Source organism: Etheostoma cragini, chromosome 21 (genome assembly GCF_013103735.1).
Source record: "Etheostoma cragini isolate CJK2018 chromosome 21, CSU_Ecrag_1.0, whole genome shotgun sequence".
In the NCBI taxonomy this organism is placed as follows: domain Eukaryota; kingdom Metazoa; phylum Chordata; class Actinopteri; order Perciformes; family Percidae; genus Etheostoma; species Etheostoma cragini.
This window is the reverse complement of record NC_048427.1, coordinates 17,967,929-17,994,528: the sequence shown is the minus strand read 5'-3', so window position 1 is coordinate 17,994,528 and position 26,600 is coordinate 17,967,929. Positions and strand designations below refer to the sequence as shown.

The following is a 26,600-nucleotide window of genomic DNA, read 5'->3' as shown; positions in this document are numbered from 1 at the left end:
ATACTATATCTTGTTGGAACATTCTACACATTCCGCATCCTTTTTCCTCATGCAAAATAGCTATCTTGCATTTGTTTTTTTAATTTATTATTCATTTCATACCAAGGCAAATTCTACATGAGCGTATCTTTTTGTGGTAATAAACCCTTTTCTGATTCTGATGAGATTGATTTATCTGTGAAAACCCATAAATCATGTTACTCTGCTTCCCCCTAGTGGCATTAGCAAGTTTCCACCACGTTCAAAGGAAAACAACCAATGAGAGCCAAGGAGTCATTGACTGCCTGTGTAGTGCAATCTAGATTCTGTTACTGTACTGCCTATTTTTCACCTCAAATGTTTTTTGGCTATCTGAGGGTGCCCTGATAGCTCAGTTGGTAGAGTGGGTGCCCATATATAGAGGTTTACTCCTTGATGCAGCAGACCCGGAATCAACTCAGACCTGCAGCCCTTTGCTTGCATGTCATTCCCCCACTCTCTCCCCTTTTACTTTTTCAGCTGTCCTGTCATTAAAGGCGTACAATGCCCAAAAAATAATCTTAAAAAAGCCAAAAATTCAGTTTGTGAAAGAGAATGCGGGCGCGGAAGGACTGTGCACTTTGTAAAAAGATAGTTGCTGAGATAACTTTAGAAGACTTCACTATGACAGGGGTAATTTTTTTCAGACTTGACAAAGAACCATTATACGAGACATTATATGAACTGGTTGGTCGGCCCTCACTCAACGCAAGAAGGCTCAAACATTGGTTGACCTTTGTGTACAAATCAAAACCTGGACACACTCCTTCCTATTTAACTACACTATTAGCACCTAAAAGATCTGAATACAGTCTAAGATCAAGTAGATACATGATGTATGATGTTCCACATACTAAAAGAGAGTTTCGCTAAAATGCTTTTAGTTACAGTGCTCCTACTTCATCGAATGAGTTGCAAAATTAGCTAAAACTTCAGGTTCTTATTTCACATAAAATGGGATTTTCTGTTTTTATCTTTATCTTCTATGTGTTGCCATCTTGGCCAGGGCTCACTTGTAAAAGAGATTGTAATCTTAAAGTGATTCTTTTCCCTGGTAAAATAAAAAAAATGTAAGGTGGAATGGAGATGTAAACTCAGAGAACGACGATAAACATATCGAAATCATTTATTTTCAACAGATAACAGTTCCATTTGATCAATTTGACACAATTTTCAATGCCACCATCATTTATCCACAGCTTCTTTTTTTCACTGCAAGAAATTAAAGTGAGATCAGCCACTGCAGCACATCAGGGCTTAAAAGACACATGTGAAATGCACTCAGCCACAGCTTGAAAACCAAAAGTAGAAACCTAAATATCAATTTTAGCCCATCATTTTGTCCCATGTGAAGATTTTTCAGGATCACGGGAAAAAGTAGATGTTGTGTAGTACAGGAGTTGTATAGTACGCACATAATACAACACTGATGATACCCGGTAAAATGTCAACAGTATCTGGATGTTGACAGAGAACTAGTTGTACCTCAGTGTGTGAAAAGCTGGCTTTTTTATAGCTGAAAAGGACAATGGGAGTTAATGAAACCACAGATATTGCAAAGGGTTAACCCAGTTGCAGATGAGACTTTACTGCTTGCTCATTTTAGTCTTTACAACTCAGTTAAAAACACTGTTTGTCATTCTAAATAATGCCATTACATTTAATGTGATTATTATTAAGTGATTATTATTAGTGTTTTTTTTTTTATCACAGCCATAGCAAATAGCTTTGTTTTGGTTTCTTATCAAGTCAGAAACAAGTTACATTCAAGTTTGTTTGTTTGTTGCTTCTATACTAAACAAAATTCTTCACCCCGTAAAATGACATTTTGTATATCAATTACTAACGTGTTGCCCGAAATTCACGAAGAAAACTTTTTTATTGTTGCATGCCTCAATGGTGAATGTAGAATTTAAAAAACTTAGAAAAGTGGATGCATTGAAGTAATGCGGGTCCACGATTAACAGCAACACTATTTAACAGTTGCCACACAACTAAGCTGCATAAAAAACACGAGTATCAAGACTTTTCTGTCCATCCATCCATCTTCATCCGCTTATACAGTATCAGGTCGTTGGGGAAGCAGTTCCAGCAGGAGACCCCAAACTTCCCTTTCCCGAGCCACATCAACCAGCTCCGACTGGGGGATCCCGGGGTGTCCCCAGGCCAGGTTGGAGATATAATCACTCCACCTAGTCCTGGGTCTTCCCCGAGGCCTCCTCCCAGCTGGACGTGCCTGGAACACCTCCCTAGGGAGGCGCCCAGGAGGCATCCTTACCAGATGACGCGAAGGACCAGCTGCTCTACTCCGAGCTCCTCTCGGATGACTGAGCTTCCCACCCCATCTCTAATGGAGACGCCAGCCCCCCTCCTAAGGAGACCCATTTAAGCCGCTTGTACAAGGGTACAAGCAGGGTACATGACATTTCTGAGATTTTTTTTAATTCTCTGTTCACCGTTGAGGCATGCAACAATGACAGTTTTCTTTGTCAATTCAAGGCAACAAATGGTCATTTTGAGGGTGAGGTATTCCTGTAAGTGACTGCATTACTAACTTTGTCAAAAGTCTCAATACTTTGACACTTTTTCTATAAATGTTGAAAATAATAAGATCTCTAGTCATTATACATTTGATAGTATTGAAAGTACCAAAGCTATAAGAAAACAACACATACAATAGATGACACAGCATAGCTTACCAGCCGGTAGCATGCAGCTACTAAAACAGCGTAGCATTACCCTAATGTAGCATGCAGCTGCAATGTTCCCTATTAGCATGTGCCTTCATGGTGCATTCAGGTGCACCTTTTAAAGAGCACCGTGTAAACTCTGACAATCTCCAATTGTTGCAGTTGGGGTATCAAAAGTGGCATCAAGCATCCTTTTTTTAACACTACTATTACATTTAAGTTTAAAATCTGTTACTGTGACAACCGTCCAAGGTGGTACAGTAGTTCTTCCCTTTATTTCATAATTCTTTTCCAATTCTTTTTTTTATAGCATTCTGACTATATAGTCATTACTACTGCTTTGTTCTTCACTCAAATGAAAACTACATAAGGTAGAAAAGAATATGTGATTGAATACTTTTGAAACAGTTGAATATGCATACTGTACTATCCACGTGTCCTACTTTATTTCTCACATTCTTGAGTTGGTACAGCGACATTTGGAAGAAGCATTTATAAAATGTCGAATAATAAAGCACTGAAACCTTGGATTCTAATAATTAACTAATCTCTTGAAGTTTCACAGAACACCATATGAAGGAGAAAAAAGAAACATATGTCAAAAAGTTGGATTCATCGAGTTGTTGTTGTATGTTTAGATGCCTGGAGGCTCAAATGTATTTGTCCAATCAGCAAAAAACTAATGACATAATTATTTGGAGTACACCTGTACAACCTCAAAGGTGAGCAAAGACTATATTTTCAGGGGGTGGTAAGTTCCTCTTTTAAAGGCTTTTAAAAATGATTTGTCTCCTGCTTTATTGTTTCCAATTTCATTTACACTATAGTTTACAACACTTTTTAGTAAATCCAGTAATAAGCCACTGAAAATGGGTTAACTATTCAACGTGTGCACTCCAGCCTTCATGCAAAAGGTACTGATGTCCAAACCTTTACACAAAAAGCAATACAAATTATTTTTAGAAGAAAAAAACTAAATACATTTTGACTGTTTACGTCAATACATTTTGCGCACAAATGAATTAGTCTGTACCACCAATTACTAAAAAGTGTAATTTAAAACTGTCATGTATTGACATTTGTCACTTATGTAGGAATAGATTTATTAGGGTTTATTTCTGATTCTTTTATCAGATATTTTCTGATTTTAATGATAATCATTTGTTTTATTTTTCCTAAAGCAAAGTTTTTTTGGGTGATTACATTTTTTAAAACTATTTTTAGATATTTAAGAAGCCCAAACCGTGACAAACAAACCACAAACAACACACTGAGACGCGTCCCAGGGCCAAAAGAAAATTTAATAAAGAAAAATAAAACTGAAGCAAAGTTCTTCTAAAGCTGTTTGCATTGAAGGAACATGTCAACATATATGTATTCACTTTATTTGTAAGAATGAGATGGAAAGATTGATATCAATCTCATGTCAGTGTGTTAAAGTACACAGTCAGGACGTTTTTAGCCTAGCTTACCATAAAGAGTGGAAGCAGAGGGAACAGCTAGCCTGGTTCGGTACAAAGCTCACTATAAAATACAAAGTTAAAGGCAGGTGCAGGGACTTCGTATTTGTTTGTAAGGTTGCCAAGTTTGGTATCATTCAGTGCGGCGACATGCACAGCAGTAACCTAAATTACCGGGTTATGCCAGGTCTCCCCCAGTGTTGCCAAGTCCGCTTATTATATGCGACTTTGGGCATGTTTTTCTGTAAAGTTGCTTACAAATATAGGTAGTTGCGGGTTGCAGTTTTTTTGTGCTTGTTACTAAAGTGTAGTTGCTTATTTGGGCTTGTTCCCAGCTCCATAATAATGTAATATGTATGTAATGTAATAAGTCGTCAAGCAGATATTTTCTACATGTTATTTAAACGTAAGAGTTTGTCTTGCCCGTTGCCTCCCGCCCCTATTCCCCATGCACAATGGAGACTGCAGAGTTTTTCCCTGCCCCCTTTCCTGCTTCTAATTGGCTCTGACCCAGAGGCCAACAAGTTACTAGCCAATCAGAGGCAGAGCAGGGCAGTCTGTTTTTTTTCTGGTTAGGAAAATGCACGTGTAGCGACTGATGGTGACTGGACTGTAGGAGAGTTTTTGAAAGAATAAATGTCTGGGATAAAGTGGGCGAAATACGGGAAGAAATAGAACAAAGACTGGGAGAAGAGAAAGGATTAAAAGAAAGGATAAACCCATTGTGAGGAACAACTCAAGATCAACGTGAAAAAGTGTTAAAAGGTGGTTTAACTCCCTCTTGTTGTCATTGTCCTGAAGCTCAGAGAGAGAAAATAAGAAACTCTACTGTCTGTACAGTTTACCAATCTGTCCACATGGATAGCTAGCTAAGTAACATTAGCCGGCGGCCACTGCTCGGTCCCTCCACTTTTTGGCTGAGACACAGCGTTGACAGCCCCAGAGATGGACAGTCAATTAAAGCATTAAAGCACTAATTCTTTCATTAAGAAATGACTAGACTGTAGCATTTGCATATTCTCGCTCTGATTGAATGTAGAAGACTGGCGTAGATTTACAAAAAAATGGCGACAAGCAAGCGGAAGTCAAAGCCCAAGTCCTGGCCAAACAGGGAAATAGTGTGAATTACGTCATAACACCAAGCAGCGGCCGGGCTAACGCAAATAAAGCCAAGAAGTTGCCAGCGAAGACAAGTCAGCAGCAGCAGGGTCAAACTGGCAGAGGTAGCATGCGTAAAACCCGTCTCCAGTGTGCCAGCAGAGAGAGGTTTCTCCCTGCAGCACCACATCAAAACAGCGCAGCGGCTTCGGGCCGAGGCTTATGCACATTGTTTTCTTTCGCTGAACCAGGTTAGCTGTTTTCACCTATTTCTAGTCTTTATGCTAAGCTATGCTAGCCACGTCCTGACTCAAGCTCCGTACTAACACACAGACATGAGACCGATATTAATCTTCTCGTTTCACACTTGGAAAGACAGGAAACCAGCACGTTTTCTAAAATGCTGAACTATTCCTTTAAGATAAACTAACCATAAACACAGATGTATTACCCCTTTTAGTAAAAGGAGACATGAATCTTTTAAAAACTGTTTTAATAATAGGCAAAAACTAAGCCAGTAATCATGTTGGCCCATGACTTAGACTGACTTTCACAGATACTCAGCCCAGGTATAAGTGCTGAAATAATAATTATCTCAATATTGAGCTAAATAATCGGGATCAAAGCACTACTGAAGACACATGTGACGGTCATGTAACTTCAGTAGTATTTTACTCCATTTTTAGACCTGATAGAAACTTGGCATTCATTTAAGAGATCATTCATAACATACAATGTGTGTGGGACTGTAGTGTTTAAAAGTCTGTCATAAACCTTTGGCACAGAGAGCTAAAAAGAAAGAAAAAAACAGTTTTACTGTTCTGAAATGTCCAGTAGAAATGTTGAGAGAAATGGTAAGAGCTAGCGTGATATACTATGTAATTTCACGGAATCCCTGTGTGAGCAGGCTCAGTAAGAACCTGTGTGAGCTACAGAGAAATGGTCGGACTGTAAACCTGATTCTGTGGCAGTACTGCGCCCTGCTCTGATCCCTCAGGTGGTCCAGTTTAGTACCGGGGTGGTCACACTCTACGCCTCGGTGTCATAGCCCAGTATGGGAGCCAGCCATCGCTCCACCTCCTCCACACACATCTCTTTCCTCCGGGCATAGTCCTCCACCTGAAGTCAAAACACAAGTTCAGCCGGATTTCATGTCAACAACCCAAGAACTGATCATCAACATCAGTATGAGATAAGTGCGGTAACAGTGTACTGATGGACTTAGTGCTGTAGAAATGCACAATATTATGCTGAGCCACTACACAGATGTTCACCCAGCCTTTCTTATCAACTGGCCTACATTTATTTGTGCTGGCTAGGGCTATTATTTGAGAATTTTAAGTTAAGATAATATTTACACTTCAAATATTGTTGCTTGGTCAGTCTTAAATCTATACCTGGTCTCTTTATATATTTTGATTAAATCTATAGCCTACTTAGTCTACTATTAGGAGTAACATACTTTCTATTGTACACAATTCATATGTATGTCATATTACAATATTTTAGTTATTGTGAGTCCGGTCCAGATTGTAAATCAGGTGCAAACCTGTGTTAATCCAACTTACTTAATGTCCCTAAAAAACATCTAGAACACCCACTGTGATGGTATGGTGCTAACGGAATATTTTTCATTTACAACAACATTTTCACTAGTTATTAATAGCAATTAAAGATGTGGATGGTTAGCCGAACCTGCTCCTTGGTGATCTTTCCCACAGCGAAGTATGAGGCCTGAGGGTTGGAGAAGTAAAGTCCAGACACGGAGGCAGCAGGCGTCATGGCCAGGGACTCTGTCAGACAAATTCCTACACACACATAATACACACATGGAGTCATAAAGCTGCATAAATGCATAAGGCTAAGAATACATAATACCCACATGATAACACACACACACACACACACACGCGCACACACACGCACACACACGTCTGTACTGCAATGGTGGTAGTAGCAGTAGTAGTAGTAGTAGTAGTAATGCACTAGGGCGGGTGTTCCTCAGGATGTTGGCGATCTGATCCCTGGACTCACATTAGGTGTTTGAATGTGGGCTCTGAGTGGTCGCTTAGCCAAGAAAAGCTCTATATAAATTCCATTTATATGCTATGATATTAGTGTTTTGGTAAAAGGGTGTCCCCGCTGAGCCATCCATAAAAGCTCAGGCGGGGAACGGTACTGCAGCACCGGAGACCCCAATATTTATTCCAAATCAAAACCCCACTAAATGATGATTAATTCAGATAAAGTTCTGTGAAAAGTTGATGAGGGAGCTACTAACATCAGAAAGACACCACAGTAACTGTAGAAAGTCGGAGCGTGAGACACTTCTGATTTATGTTCTCAAATAACAATCTAAAAATGGTATAATGAATCAGTTTATTAAATGTGCATTAACTTGATCCATCAATTTTCTTTAATCTTCCTTCGTCTTTAAATTATAAATGAATAGGTTTTGTTATTCCAATTACTAACACTAATGTATTTGCCTCTCATATTCCATCGCACAATTTATTTTTCTCCTTTTTTAACATTTAGTGTTTCCATTTCCTGAGTACATGATATGGGACCATAAAGTGTCGACAGTCGGCAGTCACAGACCAAACATTAAGGAGTTTGGTATCTTGCCCTCCGGCCGCCGAATGAATTAATTTACTTCATTCATTGCTTTATATGTATTCGTGTTTGATAGCTATGAAATATTATTTATCTATTAAAGGATTCCATTCCATTTTTTGGTACATTGGTACATGGTATTTTATGGTTGTACCTACTGCTCAGGGTTGAAATAGGCCATGACTACTTCCACACAATGAAAGTATAAGCGCGGCTGGATAAAATAAGAGAGAAGTTCAAAAAGCCCGCCATGCTTTTGATAGAAGGTCAGGGGTAGGGAAGTATTCTGATCACTGTACCGAATGTACAGTATTTGTGGACTTACAGTAAGTAGCTTACTCCAGTGCATGTAAATATGTTCTTACATAGTAGTTTAACCTGATTTCTCAGAGTAACCTCCAGTAAGTACATGGAAAATAAATGTGATTTTATTTTGCTGTTCAAAGGCTACTATGAAGACCCTTTGCATCTCATGTTGCAGAACAACGCAAGAGCATTGGGAGCCTTTCCGCTGCAGTTCTGACTGTTATGAAATGGCTGGCTGTCTCACCAGTCTTCTCCTGGATCCCAGCAAGGCTCCACATGGTGGTCTTCTCTGTGTGGTCAGGCTGGCTGGGGTAGCCAGCTGCAGGCCTGATGCCCTGGTATCGGATTCTGTGGAGGTCCGAGGCCTGCAGAGCCTCGTCGGTGCTGTAGCCCCACAGCTCCTTACGCACACGAACATGGAGCTCCTCAGCGAAGGCCTGAAGGACGGACAGAAAGGTTGTAGCAGAAACCAAAACAAACCAGTGACTCCTTAACCCATGCAATATTTGCAGTAATGGAGCCCTGGTGGGTTAGGAAATAGGGGTGTCATGATTTCAACTTAAATCAAAGATGGGTCAAAATGGATCTGCAATTCCCCCGGTAATTTTTTTCTATGTTCTCCCCGCCTACTAGTGCTCGACCCAAGAAATGTAGCAAAAAATGTAGCAAAAAGACACAGCTTAGCTTCACAGCAGCTTGGTTTTTCCAGACACCAAGGCCACTGCCAGTCGAAAATAACGGAAAATAACTAAAATCCTCCTGCTTCCCTAAAGTCACCGTGTAGCAACATTTTGCCTTCCCCGTAGTGTTAATTCTGTCACCTATTTTTTTATTTAGTCTTACCCCTAAATTCAACTGGATGCGTAATGGCTGCGGATCGGCTCCATGCTCCGTCGTCCGTCAACACCCACCAGGTCCAGATTTGTGCAGACTGGCTCTGGCCATTACTGACAGCTGACCCACGGGATCTCGCAAACTCACTTAGAATAGAACCACAAAAACAACAGTCTGTTTCCATCCTGACGAGTAGAGAGGAAACACCTCTGGGCTGTGTTTTCAAGATGTAGTGCAGGCAGATATGATCCACCGTGAGCACGGTCTATTTTATTTTGAAAATTAACCGTGTGTTTTAATTGTTTCTGTGCTCGACTTCCTGTCCTGCACTATCTGACGTGTGCTGAGCTGCCGCGGAGCTGTCTGGAATCCGGAAAAAATAGCAGCTCTTCGTATCCGCCCTGGAGGGCCGGGGACCACCGGAGATGGGACGGAGTCAGACGCAGCCACTCCGCATACACAAATACACACATTGACTTTAATGAAAACCTAATGACTTTACCGCTGTTCTGGAGCGCATCAGCAGCAGTTACGCATCCAGTGGAATTTGGGGGTTAGCCTTGTGCAAAATGTCGTTTTAGTCAAGTCTTTTTTTGTTAGTCAAGTTTTAGCCGAGTAAAAGTCTCGTCATGTTAGTCAACAAGAAAACTCAAGGTATCTTAGTCAAGTTTTAGTCAAAACATTTTAGTCTTTTTTTTTAATAACAAATTATTTCTCACTTCAAATAGTCAAATAGTGTTTGACACATCTCAAATATTGGTTAAATGTCATAATTACCAGCAAAAATACCCTTGTTGAATGATTTTTGTTAAATGCAACTTTGTTAAAGGCTTCTGGTTTTCTGATGTAAGAGACACATTCTATCTTAAATTACCTGAATGTGTGGGTGGTTAGCCTTTAGATGTCGCTTAAGGTTGGTGGTGTTTTTCCCCAATATTTTTTGTCCGCAGTGCTTCCCCCGTTATAATATTCAGACACATTCGGACTTTTTGTCGATACCATTATACATAAAATCCGACGAAATATCAAGCCTCCTCCTTTAACCTAGCCTGTCGACGGCGCTCGTTGCTCTGGCAGAAATCTCTGGTCTGCGCTGCTGTCTATGGGTGGTGTGTTCTCGCTCCATGTAATTTTGACGAACTCATTTGGAATATTTTGAAGTCATAACAGCTGATTATTCTACTGTATCTCATGGAGAAAGAGTAGACTGTGCATGACAATGAAGAGCGATTTTCTATTTTATTTTATGCAAAACATTTTAGTCTAGTCTTTTGTTGTCAACAACAATGCATGTTAATTTAGTCTTAGTCAGTATTTTTGGATATTGGTGCAGTCGCGTCTTCGTCATGGAAAAAAAAGTCGATGACGAACATATTTAGTCTCGTCTGTTGAAATTAACACTACTTCCCCATGAGGGGTTATGTAAAAAACTAACAAAAAACAATGAACAGCAAAGCCTGTGGGCTCCGACGGGACTTCATGGTGCGTTTATTTGCATCTCAGTAAGCTAACGGGGCTTTCAAATGCACTTTGTTAATTTTGAAAAACGCAAACTGTTGTTGTAAATAACCCTTCTGTTATCTAGTGACTCAAATAGAAGATTTGGAGAACCGTAACACCCCTATTAGGAAGCGGTCCCTACAGTACCTCAGCCAGTCGGTCAGCCAGGGCTTTGACCATGATGCTGCTGTAGTCGTCTCCGTCATCCTGGAACTGCTGACTCAGCGCCTCAGCTCCAAACACCCCCACAGCAAACAAGCCGATATAGTCTGGCACATCACTGTCTACAGGGGCAACAAAGTCAGACACACACAGGTAGGGTTCTGAACTGGAGCTGTCCTTCTCCGCCTGCAACACACAACACACAACACACTTGTTAGTTACTCTTTTGAAATGTATTACCATCCATTTTTGGTTTCATCATGAAGGTCACATTCAGAATCTGAACAAGAACATGACAAAATAAAATCCGGCATAAAGTACAGCATCTAGGCACCACACATCCCCATGGTAAAGCAGTATAATGCTTTGTTTATGCTACGTGTGTCCATTCTAGAGCTCAACCGATCGGTGGGCCGATATTATTAACCGATATTTGGTATCTGCACTTATAATGGCCGATAAATAAAGTTGTTTGTTTTAATATTCATCTATCAGAATCATTTGTAATGACAAATAAATAATTCTGATAAATTAATATTTTAAAAATAAAATAAAAACGGACGGTCAACCATCTTATGAGCGTTGGCGTTGGATACTTTGTCCACCAGAGGACGCTCTAACAATAAAACAAAAGTTTAAACGGCATTATCCTATTTTCATGAGGACTCATATATAACGAGAAATATCTAATGCGAGGGAAATCTATTTATGTTTTGTTAGGCGTTTCTGGATAAAAAAAAATTATATATATATATATATATATATATATATCGGCCGATATATTGGAATTACGGATTTTTAAATCACCAAATATTTGTATCGCTATCAACCTTAAAAATCTTTTATCGGTCGGGCTCTAGTCCATCCTGAGTCTTTTTGACTGTAAATCAAGATGTGTTTGCAGTAGGCCAAGAGTACAATTATACATGAAATGTAAAAAAATAGTTAAAACCTATTTTAAGTTAGTTTCTGTTAATTATTCTTTTGGAAATTCCCTTTGTGTCTGTGGCAACTGAAAAATACAACCACAAGAAAAAGACATAACAGATAAAGACAAGATATTAACAGCAACAACATCCCCAACAAGGGACTTAAAGAATGAAATGGCAGATACTACAATCGTTTATAAAACTCACCTGTTGTCTTAAGCCATGAAACGTAGCGATGGGCTTCATGTCCCTGTGTACTGAGACTTCATCTTTGTACACACTGATGTCATCGCCGTCACTCTGTGCAGGCCAGAACCCCACCAGGCCCCGCCCCTTAAGACTACCGCTGTCAATCATCTTGTTGAGCAGCCGCTGGGCCTCATCAAAGACTCGCCGGGCCTCCGCACCTACAGGAACCAATGTAGTCTATTAATGACAAGAGTATTTCAATATGAGCCAAATAAATCCCTCTGGGGCCTTAGTCATTTTTTCCAACATTAGCTCCTAGGCTATCAGGGTATGAATGTTGCAGGGATGTCACATTAATGTATAAATTGATATATAACTATAAAGAATGGAAATTGAAATTGAATCTCACAGAAATGAACTGAAATCACAAGGAACAATAATTAAAAAGACCTTTGGCTTTGGAAAATTGTTCTCCTAAGTCTCATTTTTACTAAGAAAAGTGTATGAACTCTTTATTTTTTTTATCTTCAAGGCATTTCATGTCTGCTATAAGACATCAAGAGGCCAAATCACACTCCTTTACACATCCAGAGCTGCCTGAACAACCTGCAGCACAACTGAGTGTATAAAACAGGTGTGTGCGCATGCTTCTTAGTTCCACGCTTAGTATATGCAGCAGCAAAGGAACACGATGGCCCAATCCCAAAGTCCGGGTTCACAGTCTCATGGACTTTGGTGCGCGTTCTCGCAAAATTCATAAGGGCTTAGGGTTGTCCCAATGTCAAATTTCAAAGGGCGTGAGGGTTCACCGAGTCATTTCTGAGTCTGCATCGATGCAGACTTCACCAAAGGGAATTACCCACGGTTCAAAGCGTTGTGACGTTTACCGCGGAGACCACAGAGAAATTCAGAAACTGAAAAAAGGTAAAAACAGCACAACACACGACCACAGAACGGACCTTGTCCAGCTTGTAAAACAAGAATTTGAAATAATTTGGAATCAGGTAGTAGTCTCCTGGGCCTTGGCCGTGGGGAAAGCAACAGACTTATGATGAACCCTGACAGAGGTGGAACTCGTACCAACAGTCTGGTCGTTGAAGATCTTAGGGTAACCTCTGTTGGGGTATTTTCCTCTCAGCTGCCACACATCGAAGAAAGGCTTCCAGTCAATGTAGTCCAGTAGACTGTTCAGGTCGTAGCACTCAAACACGCGGGTGCCCAGGAACTGAGGACACACTGGAACACACATGGCTTTTAAGTTCTATACAGAAAACGAAGAACATTTTCCACAGCGTCCCAAAGTATTACTTACAGTATATCTCCTGTATCTGCTTGTTTCAACATTGGTCCAGTATTGAGCCAGATCACTGCAGTCGGTAGCAGGAAAAACAAGCTACAATGTAAGCTAAAGGGGCAGTTGTCCCGCTTCACAAAAGGGCTTGTTTTGCCACTGACAGGCTCAGGCTCATAAATACTCTAAGTGTCTGACAACATTATGGAAAGGATTTCTAAGGAGGTCAACCTTTAAAACCTCTTTGAGACCTTTCTGTTTAACCAGAAACAGCTCTGAAGTCGCTAGCGCAAAAACAACCAGACTCCATTTAAAAAAGCAATAGTTTTAGCGTGTATAGAGCAAACATATTTTCACATAAAAATCTTGAAACTATTTGTTTATGTCAGCCAAAACTAGAGTTGTGATGGTTGGAAAAGTGGAAAGATGACCCAAAACGGCTTCTCATAGTCTCATTATGTTTCTGTCAACTTTGACTGAAGTGTATTTTACGATCCTAAAATTAGCGATTATTTACATGGAGTCTGGTGGGATTAGCAAAGGCAAATTTCTCAGATGTTTTTATGTGTAAAAAAGTATCTTACTCTTTAACAGAAAGGTAGACCTCCTTAGAAATCCTTTTCATAATGTTGTCAGACACTTTGAATATTGTCAGCTTGTCAGTGGAAAAACAAGCACTTTTGTAAAGGTTAATACAAGCTGGACAGTTGTCCTACTAACTTACATTGTAGCTTGTTTCGCTGCTACTGACTGCAGCGATCTTGCTTAATACTGGACCAATGTCAAAGATTGTTATTCAAATCAGACACTAAAACATTAGAAAATAGTGATGAAATACAAGGTAGGTACCCTTTAAGAACTCCGGATTTCATTGATCTGTGTGAAAGTTACCTGGTTTGGGCTCAGAGAGCCAATCTATATGTAGAGCCTTCCCTCTGGCCTGGGAAAGAGACAGATACCGGCGCTCCTGAGACAACAGAGGGAGATAGAGCATGAACGTCAAGGCAATTTCATAAATATTACACATTTCATTTCCCTGAGCCACCGTTGGCCTTCATCAAGCCAATATTAAGATGTGATAATTTATTTATTTTTTATTTCATGTTCATTGAAAATAGGGACAGGTGCTACGACATAGACATGTGTGCAACAGCATCACACCATTCATGGCAATTGCTATATTTCAATGCCTGTCCCTAGAGGGCTTTGCCACTTAAAAAAATCTTTTGCCCACTATTTTCAACGCACGATTGTAGACTCTCGCTAATGGTTTAGTCACATATGGACATGCCTGTGAACACGAGGTAGCCCAATTTATTGAGGTGTGAAAAGATCATTGTGTGCATAAATATTTTGGCAACGTCAAAGGTGAAACGGTCCTTGGTCCTAGGACATGTTCTCATGTCTCACCATATCATTAGTAATTGTTTGTAATCTTTAAATAAAAACCTTTATCACACAAAAAGGTTAAACTGTCCTCTTCTCTTCTCTTAGCTATGCTAACCCTATCTTTTGGGGTGTTTCCACAAGCCATTCTTTTTTTGTGATTGACAATTTCCCTCTTTTTATTTTTTAACATACAAAACATTCAACTCGCAACATGAACAACGCCCGCCCCTCGTCATCACCACCCACCCAGATAAAAACCAAGAAAAGATTACCTAACAGCTACAACATTCGAGACCATACAACAAAAAAGTAACAAAATACACAAACCATTAAAAAAATTAACATATGAATAGATTACAACACCATAAGCCCATCGTACACACGTCTCTCCCCAGCACAAAGCTTCTTAGGAGCCCTCCAGAAACTTCAGGACCTTTCCCCATTTTCTAGTATACACATCCAAACTGGCAAACCGTTTAAATTAAAAAAATGTTGCCACCCTAACCATCTCACAAGGAGGATTGACCCATCTCCTAGAACAAATAATATCGGGCCAAATGGAACCTGTGTCTCTGCAATCCGATACTGGTTATCATGTATCCCAGTCCAAAACTCCTGAACCTTATCACAGGACCACAGGACATGAAGGAATTGACTGTCCTTTGTCTGATTTTTCCCAATATTTGGTGGTGTGTCTTGCAGACCAATTCTGAACAATCTGGAGGAAGTCCAATAGAAGCAACAAACTAAATTACACCGCGGGACATAGTTTTGATAGTCCTATAGATTCTGTCCCAGCCGTGCTTACCTTCAAGGAGTCGTAGTGATCCTGCCTGATCTCCTCATACTCCTCTTTCAGGTCCTCAAAGTACTCCTCCCTCAATTCCTCATCCAGGAGCTGTGTGCACTGACAGAGAGCAAAACAAGCAAGAGAAAACACACTCAGGTTTGGACTAATCCAACTGGAGGGCGTTCAAACATCTTTTAAATCTGTTGCCGCGTCTGATAATTTCAACCCTCTGACCCTCAAATGAAATAAGACGTTATTGTCCACCCAGAGAAGTTTATTTTTGCACTTTCTCAGTTTCTGAAAAACAGATTTTGATAAAATGTGTTGCAAGGTTAGACTAGGCCTGCACAATTAATCGCTACAAAAATCGCCATCTTGATTCACCCTGTTCCCTATTTCATTTTCAAATAACTTCAGTTGGTACTGCCAATTTGTTTTGTTTTGTCTTGTCAAGGTCAAAAAAATGGTGGCAGTGAACCGTGATATCAATTATAAGCAAAGAAATTGTGATTTGTATTATTCCCTCAATCGTGCAGGGCTAGGTTAGACTCATAGACCGTTAATATTAGATACAGTCTATGGTTGGACTGTTGGAAAAGAACAAGGTTTTGTGTGTTTTTCTTTACAATGTTTTCTTTAAGTTTTCTAATGAACTACTGGACTTGTTTTGTGAAGGAAATCTGTCACTGTCCCATCATACGATTGTCTACCTATTTGTATTTTGACACTTATTCTAATCCATGTGTAGATTAAACCTTTGTTGGCATTATGTTTAAAAAAAAAATAATTAGGCATTGCATGTCATCATCCGTGTCCCAGATCTGGTCGTCTATGCATTAAAGTGAAGTCAAAGCAGTAAGGGTAATTTAGAAGAGAAAAATTTGTTTAATTCAATTTGAAAGTTTTACTTTGTCTTAATGGGACATTTGTGTGTAAACTGTTTCTATATACAATTCTTTCCAGATCAGATAAATGATATGGGGTTTTCAACAGACTAGAGCAGCGATTACCAACCCCCGGTCACCGGGCCGGTGGACCTGTAGTTCCAGGCCCTGTAATATTCCCAGAATAATTGTCTTTTTTGAATTATTGAAATAAAACATAAACAATAAATAGCTTAGATCAAAATGTGTTTGTTTGGGAGGCAGCCTTGGGATTTCTTCGCGACCCATTGGTTCTGGATGTATGTATCAGACTGTGAAAAGTGGGAGGTGCAGCAAGGGGGTGGGGTGGGGTCATTGGCTTGACCACTAGCAGAAATGTGGTTTAGTGCATATCATTTTTAAAATAAAAACAACACAGATTTACACATCACACAAATATTTAGCAAAAGTTGAATTTACATACTTTTGTCATTCTTTCAGGGGGGGCTGGGGGTTGTTTTTGGGGGGCGAGTCGCCCCCACAAAACAATAAAAGGGGAAACACTTGTGGTTCTGGAGAGATGGGCTGGTAATTTCTAAGAACTTGCCATTACTGCCACCTGCTGGTGGGTGAGTACTGATTCGATGTATCTTAAAATTGAGGAATTCAAATTGACAACTGGAATTTTTTTATGAATATACCTGCATCTGAAACAAAAAGGTCCCGGGTCCCCTGGGCTAGAGGGTAAGAGTAAAAAATGCCAGTAATAGTCTTGGCCCTAGAGAAGTTGCAGAGATGTCTTACCACCACCACACTCCTGGAGGCGTCCAGAACATGGACAGCAGGACAACTGTAGCGTGGGGAGATCTTCACTGCTGTATGTGTCCTATCAAACACAAAGCACACAAATTACCCGAGAGAGCACTAGAAAATATATAAATAAATGGAAGAAATAAATAGTTTGCAGTGTATTTGCCGATTGTCGCCGTAATTCTAAGCCAATAAAGCATGTCCAGACGGGTTGAGAGGACGACAAAGTACGGTTATTTCCTACTGTAATTCTAAGCCAAGGAAGTGTTGTCTGCATTGAATTTGTACTGCAGTAACTGTTTTAACCCTTGTGTTGTCTTCCCGTAGACCAACATTTACTTTTTCTGGGTCAAAATTCTAAGTTAAAAGACACTTTTTTCACTTTTCCCAAAGTTCTTTGTCAATTTTTTGGGACATTCTTATTGTTTTCACCAAGTTTTTGAAGATTCTTCCGACGTTTGTTGTCACTTTTTGACGTTTTCTAACTCTTCCCAAAGTTCTTTCTCACTTTTTACAATGTCTTTGTTGATTATTTCTGGTTTCTTTTGAGGATTTTGTTGTTTTTCCCCTACAGTCACTTTCTTTCAGATTTCTTAAATCTTCTTTTTCTTAAAATGCTATAAAATTAAATAAATCATCCGAATTCAATGAAAATAGTGAACTGATCAGTTACTTAACTTGTGAACATCATCATATGGAACCATCCACCTTATTGTTTTTTACACTTTGGTTGAGGGAAATGTTTCCCTCAACCAAGGAACTTTTTGAAAATGAGTCATATTTGACCCCGAGGACAACATGAGGGTTAAACAGTAGCTGTCAGTATTACATATTGCACCTTTAAGTTTTTATTCCATGTGAGCACCAGTTACCCATCTTAAAGAAATGTGTCTTGACCAGTAAGGTACTGTATATTTCTGCATTTTCTAAGATTTGTATGTGTGTGTGTTTATGTTACTTTGATGTGGTGGCTCCTCCAATCAGCAGTGGCGTTGTCATTCCCAGTCTCTCCATCTCTTTGGCCACATAGATCATCTCATCCAAAGAGGGAGTGATGAGACCCGACAAACCAATAATATCTGCAGGAACAAAGCAAACCATTTATTAATCATTGATTAAAAGCGTTTTCATAAAGCACCCTTAAAAAGATAAAGAGAAAAAAAAAACATGTCTGTGACAGACCATACTCGATTATTGCCTACAGATGTTACTTGTTGATTTTCCGTTTCATTCAGGAAGTGTCTGTTTTTTTAAGAGCATATACAAAAAAATGGGAATCCTTATTTGACTGCTTGAATTTGTTAACGATAACCACGTGTAGCAATTTATAATGATAGGTGACGCATTGTGATGCTTCAGGATCTTCAATCAATTCAAACCGTTGACAGGAGCATCGTAATCAAATCATGAGACCATTGAAATTCACAACCCTAGAATAGAATACAAGAACAGATGTTCAAAACCAAAGATTCAAAAAAATACAAAGGACAGAATGTACAAACGTGTATACAAGTTGATTTATACTACTTTAATAAATGTGCCAACACACTTTATGTTGTTCCAGACAAGCACTGGTTGGTGGAATCTGCCTTACACTGTTTTTTCTTGCAAAAGGTTTCTTTCAGGAAATGTTCAGTGCATGCACTAGTTCTGTCATAGAGCACGATCACACACCTGTCAATGCATGTTAACAAGGCCTCTGGGAACTGTGGCAGGTTGTGTCACACCCAGGGAGAGCATGGAACATTGGGAGTGCACATGCCTTTTCAGCCCCAAAGGCCCTTTGAAATAGCCTGTGCTGCATGGTATCTGAAATGTTTGCGTGTTCCAAATGTAAGGCAAGAGTTTGGTACACAGCAATATTTTCTGATGGCCATGAAACATGCAGCGACATCATGCTATCAGCCTCTTCAAGGCTGCATGAAGACAGAGGGGACACATTCAGGGGTGTTGGCTAGGGGTAGGAATCACCAGACACCTCCCGATACCATATCATCACGATACTCATGCTATGATACTATCATTGCAATTTTAAACATATTGCAATATTCTGTGATATATTGCAATTTATTACACTTTTTCCAACTTCTAATTTTTCCCAATTTCAAATGATGTCCCCAAAAGAAAACTTTGTCAACATCTGTTTTATCTAAAAAAAAAAAACATTTCTCTGTTTGTTCATTACACTTCAATTGTATTGCTGCAAAATGGGATTGTCAAGGAGACGCACTGATCAACACTTATATAATAAAAGATCTATACTTGGTGCCTGTGTATACATTTCCCCCCCCCTCCCTCCCCCACCCCTAGTGGTGGCTTGCATATAGTTTTTTTATTTCATTTCTTCATGCCAAACATGTGACCCATCCCACATGGGATTACAAGACACCTCAAACTTGTTCAGCAAACTTCTTCCTGTCGCATATACACACACACACACACACACACACACACAAAGTTTCCCATCTGCCACCAGCTCCCCTCATGCATACAAACCAAACACCATTTTGAGGTTTCTTAAACAATTGCACTGTAATAACAAATCCTCATCTAAAGGTCATCTCGGTAAAGAGCTCTTTTCCTCTTCTCCCAGGCTTTCTCAAGATAATTAGCTAATTTATGTTTCACATGTGAACAGCCATCTCAACCTTTGGGCATCAACCATATTTATCCAATCAATATCTGCTTTTATCTTAGTAAACAAAACAAAACAAAACAAAACAATCACACTGTTCACAATAAAATGGACAGTAGAAAAGTAAATGGAACTCATTTTCTACATCCTTCAAACAACACACGGGACAGATCTGTTTTTCCTCTTCTACATTAACATATCCTGTTTTAGTAGTCAAAGGTAAAACACTACATCTCACATGAGCACATAGAGATCATTGCCTTTTTTGACAAATTATAATCAATGTAATTCTCTGTGCCATATTCCGGTTTTATCACAAAAATAAGCAATTTGGGCTTAGGTAATACCGTCGTCCCACATATTTGTCCACACCCAGAAAATATCTTTTGGAACTATTTTGCACTAATTCTCAATTAGACATATTTCTGAGTCCTCTAACCCCCACAATATAATCAAGTATAGGGTACACACAAGCACACGCAACCAAATGCAAGATTGCGATGCGTATTTGAGCCTGGGTGCCGCACTTGAATTCGGAGCGGTGGCTACAGGGCAGTTAGGTTCTTCATAAAAACAAAATACAAGTACATAAATGTAATACGAAATTTCATCTTCTCCATTATACATTGACATCATCTAGCAAGTAATAAATCATGATTTAATTGGTTATAATGCTTTCCATAATGTTAGTATACCAAAAGAACTCATATTGATTGTGGCATTAATGGATGCTGGATGATAATTTTTTATAAATATTGTTATTATGTTATGTAAAATGTTCAAACAAGGGCTTCCAATGTCAATGGGCAGGTATTTGGGCAGGTGTGAACACAGCAATGACACTCAGGTGCGCACCAAAAAGCGGACCAAAGAAGCATACAGAGACCTGCTTGATAAAGGGGTCCTTCAATCCACCTCTGTGGTGAGAACGGGATCGGACCTCGAACTGCACCACGTTTATACCATGCGAGTCTGAGGTAAATCGCTCTTGTAGTTAGGTGTTAATTTAATTTACACTCTTTATGGGGAAATTACAATTTACACTCATACTTATTATTATTATTATTACTGTTCTTCTTATTGTTATTACACACTACACACAGGCCTGAAATACAAACACATGATCAGGTCCTATACTTGCACTAATGGAGAGATGTCAGAGTGAGTGGGCTGCCAGTGGTGGACCAGCACCCTGAGAGGCTGAGGGGGGTTTGGCGCCTTGCTCAAGCGGTCACTCGCATCTCCGTGGTCAAAGCAGCCGCTGCTAACGGAGACAAACACCGGCAGAGCAGAGCTGAGACGTAGTAACGTCGCTCGCAAAACAATGTTTGAATATTTAAATCAAATGAGCTGGTTTGACCATAGCGATGCAAGAACTAGGGCACCTGGGTAGCTCACTAGATAGAGCAGGTGGCCATATATGGAGGTGTACTCCTCAACGCAGCGGCTGCAGGTTCGACTCCACCCTGCTACCCTTTACTGAATGTCATTCCCCCCTCTCTCTCCCCCTTCATGTCTTCAGCTGTCCTATATAAATAAAGGCCTAAAATGCCAACAATAATATCTTTAGAAGAAAAAAATATGAGATGCAAGAAATACTCACTAGTCCAAAACACACTTGCTGTATATACTTTCCTGCTCCCGCCCTAGAAACATCTGACCAATAAGTGGATTGGAAATGTTCTTGCGTGGTTTGTAATGACGTATTATGGTATGCTTACAGTTTTCTGTGTGACACACCAGTGAGTGTCTGGTGCTAACCCCGGAAATGACGAGAGGGATGAGCTTGACTAGAGTCTCTCAAAAGATGAGGACAATCTTTTATACTGACCTTTTTGGATCTGAAATGAAGATAGATTCAGCAACTATTTTAGTAAAATGAGAGATTGTATTCTGAACGAGCCACCATGACAGTCTGGCTTTGAATTTCTGGTGAGAAACCAGACCCGGGTGATGTGTTTGTCCAATCAGCAGCCGTCGGCAGTGGGCATAGCTCCGGTGTGTTCTTCACTTTTTTTTTTTTTAGCTAACTTGGGTAGGCATTCAGTCCGATTGTCTTTTCTGCCAACGGTCAGCCATCAGGTTACTGTGTCAGGGCCATTAAATACATCATTACTAATACAGTCCAACCATATTAACCAACCCAACACCCATTTAACACAAGGCGAAATCAGTCCAAGTGTAAAAACTCATCAACTGATTCGGACCAGAGCAAACAAGCTATAGGGGTAAAAACACAGAGGCAAACAAAGCCTGTTAATTACTTGCCACTTCTTGTACCCTGAAGCTTAAATGCTGTGAGGTGATATGTAGAGGCCACTAAAATAAGCATTATAATATTTTCAACTCAGAGCTTCTTTGCAGTTGGACAAGGGGAGAAATGATGCCCTTCAGTGTACAGTTTGGATTTATGTTGAGCAGAATAGTCAGGCCTGCAGTACTTACTTCAGATCCCTGGTCCAAATACATTTATTACATCAAATATTTTTCAGGCTTGGATAATTTACATTCTAAAAAAAAAATTACGTCAACATCTCATACAATATGCAATCTGAGCTGTACAAAGTACCTGCTTTCTGTTTGACGGCCTCTCTGAGGATCTGATCACAGGGAACCATCACACCCATGTCGATCACTCTGAAAGACAAGAAACATCCTAAATCACTCAGCACTCAGGTTTTCCTCTTTTCTTTTCTCTGTTGATTCTTTTCGTGGATAATAATTGTAGATAGTCTTTCTGTACATTGGCAGAATTTAAGATTAATGTTAAAATGTGTAGGGGAGTGGCTGGGTTTGCTAAGTTGGTGGAAAGGGCCCACATACATAGAGGTCTATGCCTCGATGCAGAGGTCAGGGGATCGAGTCCGACCTGTGACGATTTCCTGCATGTCTTTCCCCTTTTTCACCTAGCTGCCCTGTTAATTAAAAGGCAGAAATACCCCCCAAAAAAATCTTAAAAACTAAAATGCTATGAAAGCTAAAACCACGCTGATATACTACAGAAAACTACACGTTTTATGTCATATTCAATGTCTCCAGATCAATGCAGTGTTGGGACTTTTTTTTGTGTAGTAGCAAAGCGATGCACTGTTTCAAGAGGACTTTTGTGTGATGGCAGGCCTTCTTGAAGCTTTGTGATCCAGCCTGGTACTACAGTATCTGTGTCCAATGAACCCATATCCATATGTGGAACGTGGAATCCAATGTATCCTGTTACAGATGTTGCTTTTTTTAGGGTCCAACCTCAAAACGTATGTGTTTAGTCTGGCTTTCAATGCGTAGAAGTGGTGTGACAATTTCATTCTTTTGTTTCTTTGTAACCTTTTCAGATTTTATTGTTTTCTATGTTCACTCTTTCTAATGTATGATGTGATTTTACTCATTCTGTTCTGCACTTTGGATACCTGCTGGTTGCTGTAAAGTGCTTTATAAATACATTTTGATTGAGTGATTGATTGATAATGATGAATCCATAAAACAATTTATTTAATGTTTGATATCTCTGCATTGCTTCAAGCAAGCATCTTTCTGTATGTTTAGCATGTGAGCTAACAGCTGGGCCTTTCCATAGAGGGCTTCTGTGTGATCGCAGGCCTTCCAGAAGCTTTGTAATCTAGCTTTGTCTTTGTCTTTTCTGAAACTTTTCACAATAAGTCCAGAACAATAAATGAACTGAATCAAAATGCAGTGGAGTAAGCATTTTGATCAATCCAAGGCTGACTTCCTAACTATATAACTAAATAATAATAAATAAATAACAATGAATAATGCGTAGATTGTTATTTGTGCATTTATAGTATTGTATGTGTATTGGAGACAGCACAACTAACTTTTTGGATGAAAGCATATGGACTTTTCTGGGAATAAACCAAAATAGTTTATTTGTGTTAGTAACAAATTCCATAGTGATATAACAATGTATATATCCATGTGACATCCCCTGCAGCATAAAAAAGGTAAGGTTATTAAAAATTAATACACAAGGAAACCAGGCGGCCCCTGAGGGCTAACTAATATTAACTAGTGCTGTCAATTAAACGAGTTATTAACGGCGTGGACTTTAACAGCGTCAATTTTTTTAACACGAGATTAACTACTTAATTTTTGGCTTAGCAAACATGCTGTTGCAACAACTAGTAACATTAGAAAAACTACACCACCACACCAGATCTAGCTAGACCATTTTTCACCCTTTTATTGATGGAAAGTGTTACACAGAGATTATTTGCTCCAGGTGAGAATGTTAGCCTACTGTAGTGAGAACACTTCAGTAGAAGACATTTGCACAAAGCAAGCCGATCCAGTTTTCATCATTTTTTTGATAAGAGCATTAAAATGAGAAAAAAATACTTTGAGGTTTATGCCTCGACGCAGAGGTCCAGGGTTCAATTTCCCACATGTCTTCCCCCCTCTCTCCCCCCTTTGTCACCTAACTGTCCTGTCAAAAATTAAAAAGGTGGAAAAAGCCCCAAAAATATTCTTTGAAAAATAATTCAAAAATGAAGAGAGAAAAAAGTTAAAAAGTAAACCAAGGGACCTTTAGAATAGATAAAAATGTGAGATTAAAAGAAAATGAACTATGACATTAATACGATTAAATAGTCTAATCGCACTACTTTTTAAGCACAGTCATTGACACACTGTGAATATAGTCGGAATGTGCGGAAGAAAACTGAACTAATGCTCAGTGCAAAATCAAAAATGGCACTTTAAACCAGTTTTACCTGAAGTTGTTGCAACCCAGCACCACACCTACGATGTTCTTGCCAATATCATGGACATCTCCCTTCACTGTAGCCAGAAGGATGGTGGCCCGAAATGGACTCTGCAAACCAAAGGAGAAAAAGGACCAGAGAACAGATCAGAATCTGTTCATTTTGAATGTTGTAGTTTGATATAAAGTTGCTGCTGCTGCTGCTCTCTCTCTCTCACCCTGGAGGGCTATACTTTGGCTATGTTCTCTTCTCTTTTTATCAATCTTCCTCCATATGATTTTAGGCACAGTCACTTCTTCAGCTTACTAAAAGATATAAAGATCTGCTTTCGTCATGCCTGCCAAAGGCTGAAAGTTTGCATTTGAATCAAAGTCATCATACAAAGTTTCTAATAGAAGACTATACTTTATTATAGGAAATTGTAAAAGAAAAGTGGTGACGCAGGTTGTGTTTCATAATGCAGCTGTCAAGCTCATCAAAATTGCTTTAATCATATGTGATGAAATGTGATTTCAAACACCATGATCTGGATATAGCTTTAACTTGTTCCAATGGTCAGCATTTTAGAAGCATGTCGATCAATATTTCTTTTGTGCTAGTTTTTTATGTTTCTGTTGGCACATTGTATAGGTATGTACAAATTAGGGATGCACGATATTAGGAAAATATCTAATTGTGATTATTTTGAATGATATTGCAATATGATTCAGGATATTGGAGGGAATGATCCTTTTTGTATCATTATTCTAATTTACAAAAAGTGTCTGTAGGATAGGATTTGTAGGCCCGGGATGTGTCTACAGCACCATAATACTTTATTTTAGCCTTTAACAAATATTGCGCCACCCTGCGATTTGGATATTGCACTACTCCATATTGCGATTTCGATAAAATTTGCAATTAATTGTGGTTAATTATTTAACCCTTATTTACCCGGGTAAGCTGATTGAGAGGACCTGTCACATTCACACAGTTACACATTCATACCTGGAACCTTGCCACCACTGCCTAGCCCTGACCTTTACTGTGGATATGTAACATATGTTAAACAAAATCATCAGGTCATGTAAGTTATTTGGGATATGCTTGTTTTTAAGGTTCCAAACATTCATTTAACAAAGATACGCTACGTTGAACTAGTATTGTGACATCACAGGTAGGTCTCCAGTGAAACGAATTCCTGATCTTTTTAGAAATACCTTGGTCAAAATCAGACAACTAAATGCACCCATATTTAGTTTAGACTGACCGTTTCTTCAGTTGACCCCGATAATGCCCTCATCTCCTCCCTCTCCTTCTCCATGAAAGGAATCAGATGGCCCACCGCTTTCTTCATAACACGAGCCGACTTGATCACCTACAAACACACAAGGACTTGAAGATTTATTTCCATATGCAAAAGCTGAAATACATTGGTGAGCATAGAAATTTTACTTCCACCTACGTAACATACATCGCCTCCGCCCCCTCCCTTACTACCCCCCACACTGCTGCCATCCTTGCCCACAGTCTCGTCACTTCCCGTCTTGATATTTGCAACTCTCTCCTCTTCGGTCTCGCTCACAAATCCCTCCTTAAACTTCAATTGGTCCAGAATTCAGCTGCCCGCATCATTAGTCGAACCCCCTCCATCCACCACATCACTCCTGTCCTCCAACAGCTCCACTGGCTTCCGGTCCAGTTCCTTATCCAATTCAAAGTCCTCCCGTTAGCATTCAAGGCCATCCATAACCTCGCACCCACATATTTGTCTGATCTCCTCCAGCGTCCCACTCCCTCCCGCTCCCTCAGATCCTTTTCCTCCATAAACCTCGCTGCCCCCTCCGCCCGTCTCACCACCATGGGGGGCAGAGCATTCAGCCGCTCTGCTCCCCATCTCTGGAACTCATTACATCCCCAACTCAGAAACATTGATTCATTCCCCCATTTCAAGTCTCAACTAAAAACACATCGGTTTAAAACTGCCTATTCCACTTATATGTCTATTGCTCTGGCTTTTCTGTTGTTTTGTTGTATCATCACATACTTTTCACCATACATAGAGATTGGCATGTTTTTTTCCAGTTAGCCTAAGAGCTGGTTTGATTTGCATTGAGAGATTCATGATTTAATAGAAAGTACCCCATGCCAATCTCTTGGTAGGGTGAAGGGTATGGGAATATGTGGGGGTGGGGACTTTATCAGGATGCATGGTATCCTGATCCATAAAATAACTGGCCTTTAATAATAAACATCTGCCTGCCTCTATGGGAATCTAACATAGGGGTGTGTATACAGTTGTGGTCAAAAGTGTACATACACTTGT

At 39.7% G+C, this 26,600-nt stretch overlaps 1 protein-coding gene across 1 annotated transcript in view; it reads right to left on the bottom strand.

The window, feature by feature from the left end:
• Positions 1-3,567: 3,567 nt before the first annotated feature.
• Positions 3,568-26,600, bottom strand: part of mtr (5-methyltetrahydrofolate-homocysteine methyltransferase) — a 42,583-nt gene continuing 19,550 nt past the window's right edge. The window contains exons 21-33 of the mRNA XM_034860580.1: positions 25,545-25,652; positions 24,305-24,405; positions 22,150-22,217; positions 17,904-18,024; positions 16,940-17,021; positions 15,291-15,389; positions 13,985-14,060; positions 12,883-13,038; positions 11,821-12,020; positions 10,670-10,870; positions 8,433-8,625; positions 6,962-7,074; positions 3,568-6,385 (exon numbers count right to left, since the gene is read on the bottom strand). Coding sequence (XP_034716471.1) covers positions 6,296-6,385; positions 6,962-7,074; positions 8,433-8,625; positions 10,670-10,870; positions 11,821-12,020; positions 12,883-13,038; positions 13,985-14,060; positions 15,291-15,389; positions 16,940-17,021; positions 17,904-18,024; positions 22,150-22,217; positions 24,305-24,405; positions 25,545-25,652 — 1,608 coding nt within the window. The 3' untranslated portion in view covers positions 3,568-6,295. The remainder of the gene's footprint in view (positions 6,386-6,961; positions 7,075-8,432; positions 8,626-10,669; positions 10,871-11,820; positions 12,021-12,882; positions 13,039-13,984; positions 14,061-15,290; positions 15,390-16,939; positions 17,022-17,903; positions 18,025-22,149; positions 22,218-24,304; positions 24,406-25,544; positions 25,653-26,600) is intronic.